This window comes from Oryctolagus cuniculus, chromosome 3 (genome assembly GCF_051225735.1).
Source record: "Oryctolagus cuniculus isolate XC-2025 breed Fujian yellow rabbit chromosome 3, ASM5122573v1, whole genome shotgun sequence".
In the NCBI taxonomy this organism is placed as follows: domain Eukaryota; kingdom Metazoa; phylum Chordata; class Mammalia; order Lagomorpha; family Leporidae; genus Oryctolagus; species Oryctolagus cuniculus.
Genome location: NC_142869.1, coordinates 169,112,216 through 169,128,299, shown reverse-complemented (window position 1 = coordinate 169,128,299; position 16,084 = coordinate 169,112,216). Strand labels below are relative to the sequence as shown.

The following is a 16,084-nucleotide window of genomic DNA, read 5'->3' as shown; positions in this document are numbered from 1 at the left end:
GCACTAAGATAAATTTATCTTATAACTGTTCATCTAAGAAGGTACACTCACATAATTTGGGGACTAGAAGATACTAATAGTTATGATATGCAATTGATGCTACTTTAGTCTTAAATATATCTTGTCTACTTTCTCTTAAACTATAGTATTCTCTTTCATAGGAATTACAGCCATGGGTTCATGATAAAAATAAGGCATTTCAGAAAAGTAGATCAGTACCTATCAGCCCAGGAATGGAGACTGGAGATTGTGCGCTAAATGGCTGAAGCGTTTGTACTGGGAGTGATGAAAATGTCCTAAAATTAAGTTATGGAATAGTTGCGCAACTCCATAAAATACTAAAATTTATTGAAATCTATACTTTAAACAGATGAATTTATGGCATGCAAACTGTATCTCAATAAACTTGCTTAAATAAACAAATAACTCACTTCATAACATGAACTTTCCCAAATCACTCATTTTAAACCATAAACATGAAAGGTATAACTCATTTCCTAAGCCAGAAAAACAAATTTTAAATCAAGTCTACATTTCCTTTGTTAATGTTTGATGGAACTTAAAGTTGCTTAGTTTATTATAATCAATTTTAATATCACAAAGTTTTCATTTTCAAAAGTACAGGTATTACATACAAATCAAAAAGTAAAGGAAGCATAACTTAGGCTGTTCGTAAACTTAATCCTTCATGATAGAATTATAAAGATGATCCTAATAGATTTAAAATTTGTTCTGATTTTAGAAGATTAGCCCAAGTTAGCCAAAGGTAAGAGACCATTAAGCTGGCCGGCGCCGCGGCTCACTAGGCTAATCCTCCGCCTTGCGGCGCCGGCACACCGGGTTCTAGTTCCGGTCGGGGCGCCAGATTCTGTCCTGGTTGCCCCTCTTCCAGGCCAGCTCTCTGCTGTGGCCAGGGAGTGCAGTGGAGGATGGCCCAGGTGCTTGGGCCCTGCACCCCATGGGAGACCAGGATAAGCACCTGGCTCCTGGCTTCGGATCAGCGCGGTGCGCCGGCCGCAGCGCACTGGCCACAGCAGCCATTGGAGGGTGAACCAATGGCAAAGGAAGACCTTTCTCTCTGTCTTTCTCTCTCTCTCACTGTCCACTCTGCCTGTCAAAAAAAATAAATTAAATTAAAAAAGATTTGTTAAAAAAAAAAAAAAAAGACCATTAAGCTTACTCAGAAGCTATTTCCTAACCTTGCAACAGCAGGGTCACATGCTTTGCAGGGTGTGATGTACCCATATTTAAACATTGTAAGTACTATGATACAAATAACTGTATTGGATAATAATATACATCCTAATAATAACTGATATGACTTTGTATTGCCAGTTGTTTTTATTAGTATTTCATGGAATACCTCTTATACTTTTTACCCATCAATACCTTCATATTTAAAGTGTATCTTTTAAACCCAAAAATGATAAAACCATATTAAAAGGCATGGGGATGAACACATTTTTCAAAAATATCACTGCTCTAATTTACACTGGAAAATTTTAAGTTTAAAAGAAACTAAAAAGACTAATGCCACTGTCATGAAAGAAAAGGAAAGACTGCAAGTGTCCAAGTTAAAGAAAACGAAACAATATGTAATCCCCAAGTGGTTTCTCCATTTAGCATGGAAAAACTGTGACATAGAACATTACTGGGTCAACAGAAAACTATAGAAATTGAGGTTACTTCACACACAAAAAAAAAAATTGGAGAAAGAATTCACAGTAAATTTATTTGTGTACAAACAATTTCTGAAGACCCCTCATATAAGCATAGATCCTTCGTTGCCAAATTTTCAGGAGAAAATGTTTTCAAGTGTGTATGTATGTATGGACACAGAAAGAAACACTGATACAACATTAAAATGTTAACAGTAGCTAAATCTGAATTAAGCATTACATGGGTAGCCTTTATACTGTCCTTATTCTTACAACTTTTAAAAAGTTTGTTAAGTGTTTAAAAATTTAAAAGTAATAAACATAAAATGTATCTGATAGAAAAAGCATGGGAACTCTTCTGCTTTTGTTTTCAATCCTGGGTGTTCTCTGCACTTTAACTAGAGTAGATACTCTTTTTATATTTAATATGATTATTATATGATTGGTTTGAGTCTAACATCTTGTGTTCTATTCATCCTATCGTTGCTTTGTTTATTTTCTTTCTTCTTTGTTATTTTTCCTTTCATATTCTCTTTTGGATTAGTAAAATATTTTTTCACATTAAAATTTCTTATCTCTACCAGATTTTTAGATACATATCTAATTCACAATTACAGTAGCTCTCTAGGTTTTAAAATATTTAAGCTTAACTTATCATAGTCTGTTCTAAACATTATACCTCTTAATGTATGAGAATCTTCCAAAAGTTCACAGAAAACACATATTATGAAAAACTATGCATGTAGGCAAAGACTTCTTGGGAAAGACCCCAGAAGCACAGGCAATGAAAACAGAGAGAGACAAGTGGGAATACATCAAGCTAAGAGGCTTCCACACGGCAAAGGAGACTCTCAACACAGTGAAGAGACAACCAACAGAACAGGAGAAAATATTTGCAAACTACACAACTGATAAAAGATTAATATCCAGAATCTATAAAGAGTTCAAGAAACTCAACAACATCATCAAAACAAACAATCCAGTTAAGAAATGGAGAAAGGGAGGCCAGCACTGTGGCGTAGCAGGTAAAGCCGCCACCTGCAGTGCCAGCATCCCATATGGGTGCCATTTGAGTCCCAGCTGCTCCACTTCCGATCCAGCTCTTTGCTATGGCCTGGGAAAGCTCTGGAAGATAACCCAAGTGCTTGGGTCCCTGGACCCATTTGGGATATCCAGAAGAAGCTCCAGGCTCCTAGCTTTAGGTCAGCCCAACTCCAGCCATTGCAGCAATCTAGGGAGTGAACCAGTGGATGGAAGATATTTCTCTCTCTTTCTGGATCTCTCTCTCTCTCTCTCTCTCTCTCTCTCTCTCTCTCTCTCTCTCTCTCTGTGGAACTCTGCCTCTCTGGAACTCTGCCTTTCAAATAAATACATAAATCTTAAAAAAAAAAAAAAGAAATGGGCAAAGGACATAAACAGGCAATTTTCAAAGGCTGAAATACAAATTGCCAACAGACACATGAAAAAATGCTCAGGCTCAGTAGCCATCAGGGAGATGCAAATAAAAGCCATGATGAGGCTTCACCTCATGCCAATTAGAATGGCTCTCATCCAAGAATCAAAAACAGTGCTGGCAAGGATGTGAGAGAAAAGGTACCCTAATCCACTGCTGATGGGAGTGTAAACTAGTCCAACAATTATGGAAGATAGTATGGTGATTCCTCAGAAATCTGAAAATAGATCTACCATATGACCCAGCAATCCTGCTTCTGGGAATTTACCCAAATGAAATGAAATCAGCATATGAAAGAGTTAATTGTACCCTCATGTTTATAGCAGCTCAGTTCACAATAGGTAAGATAAAGAATCAACCCAGATGTGGATCAACTGATAACTGGATAAAGAAAATGCGTTGTATACACACGATGGAATCCTACTCAGCCATAAAAAGGAATGAAATCCTGTCTTTTCCAAGAAATTGGATGCAACTGAAAACCATTATCTAATGAAATAACCCAAAATGTCTCCAAAAGATAAATACCATGTTTTCTCTGATACACAGTAGTTAATTCAGAATTTGAAAAAAAAATGTATAAGAACAAAACATCATTTGATTGTTATTTTTTGCCCTTGCTGACAGTCCTGTGGAATTATGGTCTTTCTATTTTTTACTTGTTGAATATTATGGTTAGTGGTGCATTGAATTTCAAAATGTTTTCACACCAAAATAAACCCACCTTTTAATTCAAGTTTTTGAAAGTGTTTGCAATATCCTCATATAATGTAAGAAATTTATAGAACAGTTTCATTTATGCCATTCCCACCCTTTGTATAATTACCACCATGTATTTTTCTCCCTCAAAATATTACAAAACCCACATATTATCTTTACCGTAGGCAGAAATTGCTAAATTTCTTTAAAGGCAAAGAAATTTTAGAAATTACAAAAACTGTATTTTTGCCTACATATTTACCATTTCTGGCCTGCTTTGTTTATTTTTCTCCCTGTAGATCTGAGTAGCCATCTGGTATCCTTTTCCTTCAACTTGAGAAATTCTCTACAGCATTTCTTGAAGGGCACGTCTAGTGGTAACAAATTCTTTCCACTTTAGTTCATTTGAATATGTCTCTACTTTAGTATCAACGGAAATTCTTTTGAAATGAAGCTAAATTCTAGATTTTTAATTTTTTTCCCCAGCACTTTCAAGCTGACATTCTCTGCTTTCTGGCTTGCATTATTTCTGATGAGCAGACAGACATAAGTTGTACAACTGTTTCCCCATAGGCAATATGTTTTTCCTCTACTACGTTTTAAAGTTTTTTCCTTTGGGCCTCAGCAACTTCAGTAATGGATTATTTACACGCTTGGAATTTATTGAGCTTCTTGGATCTGCAGGCTTACATTTTTTCAAATTTGGAGAATTTTTTGTCATTATTCTGATAGTTTTCTATCCCAGTCTCTCTGCTCTCCTTTTATACTTGCAACCATACAATTGTTAAGATGCAAGTCCTAGAGGATGTTAAAGCTTTGTTTGTTTGCTTTTTTGGTCTGTTTTCTCTTCATGCTTTGGTTGGAGACCACGCTTTGAGCTCAATCATCTTTCTGTAGAACACAATCTGTTATAAAATCCATTTGGTGAATTTATCTCAGGCAATTTTTGTCATATTTTAAAACCCTGGTTATGAGTCCTATCTTCCTGCTTATCCACAAGTAAGACAACTGCATGAAAGACACTGGTATTGTTCTGTTACTGAAAATCTGGATTATACCACCTTACATTAGAGTTTTTGTTCTATCACACAGTAATTTTTCAGGTGCATCAGGCTGTTACTAGAGGCTTTCGGACTTTCTTATTAAGAATCTACGCTAACCCTGCCTCTATGGCTAGAACAGCCTCATTCCTAAGCTCTGATTTTCCTCGAGTCCCACCTGAAGGCACGGACTATGACGCTCCCCCACGGGCTGGTCTGATCGCCAACACTGCCAAGCATTTTGCAGCTTCTATTCCAGCTTCCAGTCTCACAGCAGCCACTTCCTGCTAAGCTTGTGGTATGCACGGCTTCCAATTTGACCAAAGGGCTACAGGGCACTCTTTCTAACTCTCTGGGGCTCCCTCTCCAACCAATTCCCTGCTCTTCAGAATCCCAATCCATAAATTCCAACTGCTTCCATACCCCTTCACTGAGCACTGCCCCTTTTCCTTGGAGAGTCCACCGCCATCTGCGTAGACGTCACCGTCCCTATGCCATGGTTTATAAAGGACCTCCAGACAGGAGGCAGAGGTGTCCATGGAGCAATCATCTCATTCCGAGTCCCCCCAGATTTACAGCTGCTTACGGTAACAGGCAACTTCGTCACGGCTGGAGCCGGAACCCTCTAATTCTATTGCTGAAATCCTTAAAATAAATATGTGACTTGAAAGGTAAATATTATTTCCATATGACAGATTAACAAACCAAGACACAAAATGTTAAATAACCTGCCTCCACCTCATAAAGTTATTTTAATCAATACACAAATATTCATCAAATACCTACTATGGGTACATGGTAATTGACATAGCAGTAAATAGAACTCAGAGAATGTAGTTTCAACCCATATTATTTCCACCGCCCATCAATAAAACACACGGTACCAAAAAATTCTAATGAATGAATAACCAAGAATCCAATCACTCAGTGTACAAGGAGCGTGCCTATATTCTCAAAAATGACTACAATTTACATTCATGATTTATTTTTTCCTGCAAAAACTATTTGCCATGCAAGTAATTTCATTCCTACAGTTACATTTTTCAATTCCCTACATATATTTAATTTTTTCCCTATTAATAGGTACTATCTAACCAAGTCACTTCTATTTAGCTATGTCAAACTTGCTTCGGCTAACTGTTAATTGTATTTCTATTATACAAGTGGCCAAAGCAAATGTATTTTACTCACACATGGGGAGAAAATATAATGTGATTTCTAAATGTCATCTCAGCACCATCATACCAACAGTAATATCATTCCTCTGATCTGCAACAAATCAATCAAAGTGATACACTTATACCTCAAAGATTTATTCTCATCTCTCAAAAAGAAGCTCTTGACCTGTCATTTAACCCAATATATGGGTTGCCTGCAAAGAAACAGTCAATAAAATTAAACTACATCTACCTTTATAAAATAATGCTGAAGGAGTGGCATATACCACTGTGGCATAGTGGGTAAAGCTGCTGCCTACAGTGCCAGCGGTGTGGTGTAGCAAGTAAAGCTGCCACCCGCATTGCTGGCATCCCTTATAGGCGCCGGTTTCAGACCTAGCTGTTCCACTTCTGATCCAGCTCTCTGCTGTGGCCTGGGAAAGCAGTGGAGGATGGCCCAAGTACTTGGGCCCCTGCACCTGCATGGGAGACCTGGAGGAAGGTTCTGGCTCCTGGCTTCAGACTGGCTCAGCTCCAGGCATTGCAGCCATTTGGGGAGTCAACCAGCAGATGGAAGACTTCTCTCTCTCTCTCTCTCTCTCTCTCTCTCTCTTTCTCTCTCTGCCTCTGCCTCTCTGTAACTCTTTCAAGTAAATAAATAAAATCTTTTAAAAAAATAGCGAAGAACATTTCAATATTTGCTATTTTGACACTTGAGTAATTCCAGTAATTCCAGCTTTTTACAACAGAAAGGCAGATCCTATACATCCTTGACTCTTAACACTGAGAAGCTACTCTTATTTCTTAAAGTCTGGCAAAAAAAATTTTTTTAGAAAAATTGAAGGTGGGAGAAGTCAGTGACATCAGCAGGACCACCTTTCAACAGAAGCATGCTTTCTTTCCCTACTTATGATTCTTCAGGTACTATTTTATGTGGCTGAGTTTTCTGTTGTTGTTCTCAGCAGTTTCAACACACCTTTTGTAAAGGGCCTTACCTGAAGAACATCTTGGATCTTCACCCACACATAGGCCATATCATACAACTTAATGTCTTCCTGCTGAGTCAGCACGGTCGTGACAGAATCCTGCAGGTATCCCAGGACCACAGCATGTGCAGCGGCTACGGCATTGAACTTGTCAAACAGCAGCTCCAACAATTCAAGAAGTAACCTAGGGACAAAAACAAACAGATACCATGTACACACACACACACACACAATGATTTGCACTGGGCTGCAAAACAAAATCAGCATAGTGCAAAGTCCCACACTGAGATGTAAACTGTAGACAGATAAGGATTCAATAGATTTGATTTAAACAGTTCTAGGACCTAAGCAACTTTTTAAAACTTAATTAAGCCTAAATTTCTTCTGCTATAAAATGGAAATGATACAAGAATTTAAAAATCAATTGTCAAGTCCCTATACCAGAAGCAGCAGATCAATTAGTATTCATTTCCTTTTTTACACAGTTCAACAATTACACTATTTTCAAATAGGCAGCTTCTTCAAGGAACTCAGGCAATTTTTTCCAGACAATAGTTTGGAAGTTACACAGAATATGCTATTCCCTACCAATAAATTGGGTACTTTGGTAAGGATACTAATCCTTTTAGTTGTGGAAAGCTGTGCTTATTCCCATTGAAATGTATGGCCTGAGGTGCCTGTTTCAAAAAAAAAGAAAAACACTATACACCTGCCAAGCAATCTAACTTTCTTGACAGAGAGCGGCTTAGGCATCTACATTATCTCATTTATCATAGAGAGATATGCTGGACACATATGATTACATTGATTTTATACACTCAAGGACACAAAATAAGGTTGCAGCAAGACAGCCCAGCCCAGAACAAAAGTTGATTTCTACGTCAGTGCATTTAGCCACCTACCTCTCACTGCACTTCTGGGTAGGAATGTAGAAGTGTATTTAGCAAGAGCTCAGAGCTTTGTTGTGGATGCAAAGTAACTGCTTGCCACGGAGAGGCTGGTCCCCTGGCCTCTCCTCCTCTGAACTCACCCAGTATTTGATTCTGCTTTGGAGGAACTTACCACGTGTGACTCACACATGCGGCTCAACAAATGTGGATCGCATTTCTTTATATCTCGATGTTTGCCCCCATAGCTTCCATTATTAGTCTTTCAGAGTAAACACAGCCCAACGCAGCACTGTGTACTCAGGAGCACGTAGAACAATGATCAGCAAATATTTGTTGAATGAACTCAAAGTGTATACCATGAATGAGTACAGAAAGTCCTAGAGAAAGGGCTTTATTTATTGTGTATTTGTGTGGCTCTCGCTTCCTAGCTCCCGAACAGACTGAGAAACCAACCTGGAAAGCAGAAAAGCAAAGCTGAAGAGCTTCACAGCAGTGACCATTAGCCAGATTTTCTTGCCATAAGTGGGAGGTTACAGTGACAGTCTCATCAAAACGTATAGCCTCTTCTCTATTCCTAAGGCTTCTTTATTGCCCAATCACTGTAACGCATGTGCCAGTGTGACGCTGTGTAACCATCTTATGATACAATCCTAGTCTATTTGACATCGTCATTCAGATGAGACAGAATCAATACAAGTTATGTAGTGCTCCCAGTCTAGAATATACAAAATCTGGGAACTGCACGGTGTGTTTCTGAATAGAATTCATTCTACCTTTTGGATGGTATTTTTAAAAATCCTTTAGAAGTCAATGCATATTTATATTCAGAGAAGCCAAAAAAGAACTTCATTCTCATCTGTGTTTCTGGAGACCTACTCAAATATCAGCAGAGAGAGGTATAAAATACAGAAAGAAGAGCCTACACTTAACAGCTAAAATAGTTAATTCAATGTTGGGAAGCAATCGGTATAAAGCTGGCATCTGGCATCGCACACAGTAAATACCTGATAAAGGAAGGATCTGGTTTTCAAATAAGGTTTATGGTAAGTGTATAACACTGCGGCTCCTACATATAAATTTGCTGACTGTGATTTATTTTCCACTGGTGGACAGCTAAAGAAGAAAGAAGAAATGGCATACTGACTCCTCACAAAGATTTATTTTATATTTCTTATACTCTCTTATAGGGAAATCTGTTATTTCCTGCCCCAATGGCAGTTACGTAGCCAAACATCTTTACTTGACAAAATGAGAACTACATGGCCGTATACTATTGCCTACCATTTTCTGGAAATCTAACTAATCCATGACATTCAGAAGCCTGAGGCATGCTGGCATCCAAAGCTGCCATGGCACCAAGTTCTCCATACACGGTGGTCAACCAGCAGCTTACAGGAAACACTGGGCGTGCGGCTCCTCTGAAAGGCGGGTGCTGCTGTCTGCCTATCTGCAGAGCCACCTCGCTCCAGGACCGCACACGCTGGGCTGGCAGTCACGGACAAGAGCGCTCAGCACCCAGAAGCAGGGCTCCATTTTGAGAAACAGACCCCGTGGGGAAATGAGGTGTGAGATGAGATTCATAGTCTCTATTAACACTGAAGAAATAGCAATCCTTGCTAAAACACTGAGACAGGACCAGCTCCTGCCACCCCTGGACGAGCAGGCCTGTTCCCACCACGTGGGCATCATAGCCCCATGACAGGTTATATATGGAAGAAACGAGGGAGCTGTCATTGCAGCAACACACGGGCCCCAAGTGGGGAGATTCCACGCACAGCCCCACCTTCTTGGGGATATTCACCCACTTCCAAAACAGGGCAACTGTCCTCTGCCGGATTGTGCACTGTCAATAAAACCCAAAGCTGTGACATCCAACTTTTCTAAAAGTGTGCTTCAAATGCTATCAGCAAGAAAGTGAAAACACAATCCACAAAATGGGAGATGTCTGTCAATCACACATCTGATAAAGCACTTCTATCTAGACTATCCAGAGAACGCGTCCAACCTGTAATTAAGAAATGATCAAATTTAAAGATGGACAGAGGGCTTGAATCTATACTGTAGCAAAGAAACGTATTAATTGCCAATGAGCAAACAAAACGAGGCTCAGCATCATTAACCATCAGAAAAATGCAAATCAAAATCAAAATCAAAATGAGTTGGCATTTTAATTCACCAGAATAGCTATTATCAGAAAGACAACAATAAAAAGTGCTGGCAGGGATACAGAGAAATGAGAACATTCCCAAGCGCAGGTAGGACTGCAGAATGGTACGTAGGTGATTTGGAGAACAGTTCTGACAGTTCCTCCAAATGTTAAGCATAAGGTTACCATATGTGTGATCATCATACTAGTCATTCCCTTCCTAGGTACGTACTTACAAGAAATGAAAAACACCATGTCCAAAAAGTTGTACAATAAATATTCATAGTAGCATTATTCAAAATGGCCCAAAGTAGATACCATCTAAATATCTTCCAACTGATGAAGCAGTAAAATGTGGAATACAATACAGTATCTTCTTCAGCCATAAAAAGGAACAAAGTATTTATAAGCAGTACAATGTGATCTATAAAGAGTACATGTGCTAAGTGAAAAAAACGTCACCACAAAAGGCTGCATATTATATGGCTATTCCAATCTGAAATATCCAGAACAGGCAAATTTACACAAACAGAAAGCATAGCGGTGTTTACTTGGGCTGGGTGTGTGAGGGAACCAACAAGTATATGGGATTTATTTTAGAAGGGACAAAAATATTATAGAGCTAGATAGAGGTGATGGTTGCAAAACCCTGTGAATGCGCCCAAAATCACTCAGACTGTGTATGTCCATTAGGTGAACTGTATGACACACTCATCATATCTCAATATGGCTGTTTCAACAACAAAAACAGCAGCAGCCATGGCTCTGAGTTAAGGACAACGAAGGGGCCAGCACTGTGGCATACTGGGTTAAGCTGCTGCCTGCAGTGTCGGCATCCCATACGGGCGCCGATTCGATTCCCGGCTGCTCCACTTCCATCCATCTCTCTGCTATGGCCTGGGAAAGCAGTGGAAGATGGCCCAAGACCTTGGGCCCCTGCACCCACATAGGAGACCCAGAAGAAGCTCGTGGCTCCAGATCGACACAGCTCCAGCCATTGCGGCTAACTGGGGAGTGAACCAGCAAATAGAAGACCTCTCTCTCTTTCTCTGCCTCTCCTTCTGTGTAACTCTGACTTCCAAGTAAATAAATAAATCTTAAAAAAAAAAATAAAAATAAAAGACAATGAGGGTCCAATACTTCTATAGCATTGAAGAAGAAATACACAGAACAGCAGAAAAGGAGCCGTGTAGCAGGTGTCTGGCCTAGCAGTCGAGATGCTGGTTAAGTAGCCTGTGTCCCATATCGGAATATCTCATTTCATTACTTGGTTTTGGCTTCTTACTCCAGTTTCCTGCTAATGCTTAGCTTACGATGCAGCAGGTGGTGAGCAGGTAACTGGGTATCCTGCTACCCATGTGGGAGACCTGGATTGACCTTGCTTTTGACCCAAACCAGCCCCAGGCCTTACAGGCAATTGGGGAGTAAACCAGCCAGAAAACTGGAGCTCTCTCTGTTAATCTCTCTCTACCCCTCACTACATCTCTAATAAATAAAAATGTAAGCCTTTCTTTTCCAAAAAACAGGAAACTAGCATCTCAAAATAATGAAGTATCATGAAAGCTGATTCCCTTGAATTCTTTCTACCAAGTAGATACTAACTTTTGTTTGGGTTCACTTGGTTGTTTGTTAGTTTCTCCTTTTGTGAGTTTAAGAAACCAAAGATTTCCATTTTCTTCCCAACAGTGGCTCTTTCTAAACCTTTAATTATGGGAAAAGAGAGAAAAACTTTCAACTTCTCCAAATTCCCCATCTGTAAAATCAAAGCCTTAATTAATACTTGTTCTTCAGATAGTTGCTGGCAGGATCAAATTGAGAGTGGACAGAACGAGCAGAGGGAATAATACAATTTATTACAAACAGCAGAGGGCTCGAGGCACCTGGGTCTGAGTTTCTGGCCTGAGCAGCTCTCAAGATGATGGTTATTAAATAGGCCTTGACAGAAACCAAGTCAAGGTAGAAATCTGGAAGCAGAGATGCGAGGTGCAGGCCTGGGTACCTTCAATGTCCTGTCCTTGAGTAGCAGGATGTGCACATCTAGAGTTCAGCAGAGAAACCAACACTGGTAAATTAAGAAGTGATAAGTATTTGAGAAGAACAGAACGCTCGGAGCAAACGTACCCAGTAAGAGCAGCAAGCAGGGGCCAGGGCAACACCCCAGGAAACAGCAGCACAGGTAGGATGGTCAGCAAGGAGCGAGGAAGGAAGGAAGAAGCCAGGCAACATTTGAGAAGACAGCATCAGCAGCGAAATGCTACACCGAAGCCTGATGAGCTGGAGAGAGAAATTTACAACTCACAGGTCCCCAGTGACCTTGGCAAGAGGGTTTCGGTGGAGCAGCCGAAGCTGCATTCAGCAGTGGGATGAGCAGTGAATGGCTAATAAGGAAACCAGTGTCCATCCTGCACTTATCAAAGGCACACGGCTCCTCACCAGCACCGGCGCTCCTTAAAAAGGAGGAGAAGCGAGATCTCCCCTGGTGCACCCAAGAACAAAAGAGATTGGGAAACACATCACGGGACAGAAAACTGCCCTAGTCTGCTCCAAATTAAAGCTACTGGAGAAAAACTGGAGCATGGTAATATTCCTATACACTTCTCTATCCAGCCATACAACACAGGATCGCAAAAACAAGGGTTTGCCTTGGGCGGCAGACACACTCGGACTGACGGGAACACACAAAGCCCCACGGAAAGTATTCCATGACCCAGTCTCACCACAGAATGCTAAATAAAAGCATAAATAAAACATTACATCGCAGTTAGCTCAGCTGCATAAATCCTGTTTGGATCAAGGTTTTCACTACTGATCTAAAAGCCAAAGTAGCAGGCAGGGCCATTAAATTACCTGATGATTCCTTAAACTGAACTGAATTAGGAAAGGCCGCTTACAGGAATAGGCCTGAGAACCCGAGGGATGTGAATTTCAATTAATTGCGGTATCAACCCTTCAGGAAAACACACACACACACACACACACACACACACACACACCCTCACCACCTCACAGGTTGTTTCACAAATCACACATCAGTAAGCAATATCAGATACCACAGCTTCTCGGTTGGGGAAGGAAAGCACACATCCTGGGGCGGCAACTTGACAGCAAGGCCAGCGTCGAGTAGCAGCACGGGACACACAGACTGGAAACCCAGCTGGGTGGCCACGGAGCTGCTGGCGTGCCCTAGGGCTTCTCCCGGTCCCACGCTCCTCCTCACAGCTTCCCAGTCACAACCCAGTGGTCGGCATTAAATTGGGGGGGGGGGGGGTCACTGTAGACAGACGTAGCTAACAAAAAGCAAACTGAAAGTAACAGTGAGCTGGTTTTTCTGTTCCTTTAGCTGGTACCATCCAGAGGGCTGCAAGAGGAGGTGAGAGATACCCAGGAGGTGCCCAAGGGCCAGCTGCATCTCATCCTTCCCCCTGGGGTACTAAAGTCCTGCCTGTATTCAAAGAGATGCCCATGGCATTCTAATAAAAACCTCTCTTTGATCAAATTAGCTGGATTTAAGTTTCTAAACTGACCATCAAAAACAGCCTAATTCACAGAATAAATCTCAACTCCCCCTTTCTTCAATGTTCCTACAGCCAGCCCAAAATAAGATTGTGACAAGGAATGAAGTGACAAACTAACCAACCTACAGCAGCCTCCTGGGCCAGAGCCACACAACCACACCTCTCCCCCCACACAGGGCCCAGTGAGCAGAATGGAAAAAACACTCAAATTGTGCAGACAACTGAGTTCAGGAGTGAAAATGAGCAATGGAGGATGACTCTATAATGAGAAGGACAGGATTAAAGACAACAGACCTGGGCCCTGCCTCAGCATGGGACAGGGAGCTCTAACTGTAGTAACAGAGAAGAGCCCCAAGAAAGCCAGCTGAGGGGCTGGCACTGTGGCTCACTTGGTTAATCCTCCACCTTGTGGCGCCAGCATCCCATACAGGCACCGGGTTCTAGTCCCAGTTGCTCCTCTTCCAGGCCAGCTCTCTGCTGTGGCCCAGGAGTGCAGTGGAGGATGGCCCAAGTGCTTGGGCCCTGCACCCCATGGGAGACCAGGAGGAAGCACCTGGCTCCTGGCTTCAGATTGGTGCAGCGCTAGCCATAGCGGCCATTTGGGGAGTGAACCAAGGGAAGGAAGACCTTTCTCTCTGTCTCTATCTATAACTCTACCTGTCAAATAATAATAATAAAAAAAAAAAAAGCCAGCTGAAATGAGATAATGATGACGACGAACATCACAAAAACAAGGACAACAAAGACAGGCATGCTAACAATCACACTCTTTACTAAATGTACCGGATGTGCCAGGCATAGTGTGAAGTTAATTTTTTTAATTATTTATTTATTTTTTGGATTGCCTCTTTCAATACTCAACACAGGCACCGGCATTATGGATAGTGGCCAAAGTGGCAGCCTATGATGCCAGCATCCCATACGGGCACCAGTCTGTGTCCCATTTGCTCAACTTTCAATCCAGCTCCCTGCTAATGGCCAGGGAAAAACAACAGAGGATGGACCAAGTGCTTGGACCCCTGCCACCCATGTGGGAGACCAGGAAGAAGCTCCTGGCTTTGGTTTAGCACAGCCCTGGCTGTTGGGGCCATCTGGGGAGTGAACCAGTAGATGGAAGACCTCTATCTCTGTGTCTCTCCCTCTAACTCTTTCAAATACATTAATTGTTAAAAAAGGAAATAATATTAAAAGAGATAGAAGAAGTTATCAGTACTCTACAATGCTATGGATACCAAGACTGGAATGAGGCCAATAGATCACATTACCTCTTCTCTCTCCCTGCAAACAGGTCTTCGCCTTGATAATCCAGTAACGCCCCTCTAAGGTACCAGATGAACATTCTGCACAACCCAAGAACGCATCTTCAGGCTTCCATCCAACAGCTGCAGCACCCAGTTCTGCTCCCCACTCCCCAGGTCATGAAACATCATCTCCCCACTGGCTCTAGAAGCCCTGACTTCTGGTTTCTTTCCACCTCTCCTTCTCAGCTTTTTCTTTAAATGCTATCAACTCTTCTCAATGTTCATACTTGCTATAAGTGAGCTCGTTCAACACCATGTCCTCTGTTAACCACCCGCTAACAACTCTCAAACCGCTTTGCCTGCACAGAACTCCCATTTGGCATGACATCGATGGAACCCAGCTCCTTCCCCCCGCCCCCAGCCTGCTTCTCCATGTTCCCCGGGGCAGTGAATGGTGCTGCTTGCCCGGTAAGCATTCACCAGCTCCCCTTTCCCTCCTAAGCCAAGCAACCGCTAGGGGTTTCGACTTCTTGACCAGCTCTCAAATGTGCCTGTTTCACCGCATTGCCACTGCCACCCTGCTAATGGTGGCTATCCTGGTTATCCGGCTACTCCTGGGATTACTGAAACAGCTCTCCCACCAGTCTCCTTTCCTATAGTCCTCATTCTTCCCCTCTGTACACTCACCAAGGGGAACACCTGCTCCTGATTTATTAAGTATTTCTGATTCACCACTGTGTAACAGTGCTCGGCATATTATCCAGCAGAAAATAGGCAGTGAGCATTTGCTGAATGAAGGAATGAAAAACCAGCTCCGGCAGAATGGGAGAGAGGCCTGATTAGAGATTAAGTGCCCAGGCAATAGGTATTGTAGATTAAAATCTCCTGGTTTTGGAAGCTCATGGCTTCCAAATATTTCACACCAACTATGCCCTCAGAACAGTCCCTCATCAAGTACAACAGGAAAATATAACGAAGTATGGTTACAAGCTGAAAGACACATGTATGCTGAGCTAACTTTAATAATACTGCAACAAAACTTATTTTAAGCAAAAACAGAAAAGTGTCGAGATGAAGAAAGGCTTTGCTCCGTGTGCACAAATCCAATTGCCTGACAGATCTGAAAACCCTTTAAAGCCTTCTTACGAATCCAAGTACAACGCTCCTTCTGCTCCCAGGTCTTCTAACACCCCACCCCCAGCTCTGTCTCTCCACGTGGCTCAGCCTTCGAGAACCACCACGGAAACATGCAGAGGGCTAAGAAGATGTTAGGGAAGTGCACGGTGGCACAAGGCAGGA

At 41.7% G+C, this 16,084-nt stretch overlaps 1 protein-coding gene across 10 annotated transcripts in view; it reads right to left on the bottom strand.

Annotated features, from left to right (window-relative positions):
- EXOC4 (exocyst complex component 4) overlaps nucleotides 1-16,084 on the bottom strand; it is an 867,110-nt gene that overhangs the window by 720,893 nt on the left and 130,133 nt on the right. For all 10 annotated transcript variants that reach the window (XM_002711996.6, XM_070071324.2, XM_089328633.1 and 7 more), the window contains exon 7: nucleotides 7,003-7,177. In XM_002711996.6, the coding sequence (XP_002712042.4) occupies nucleotides 7,003-7,177 (175 nt within the window). The remainder of the gene's footprint in view (nucleotides 1-7,002; nucleotides 7,178-16,084) is intronic.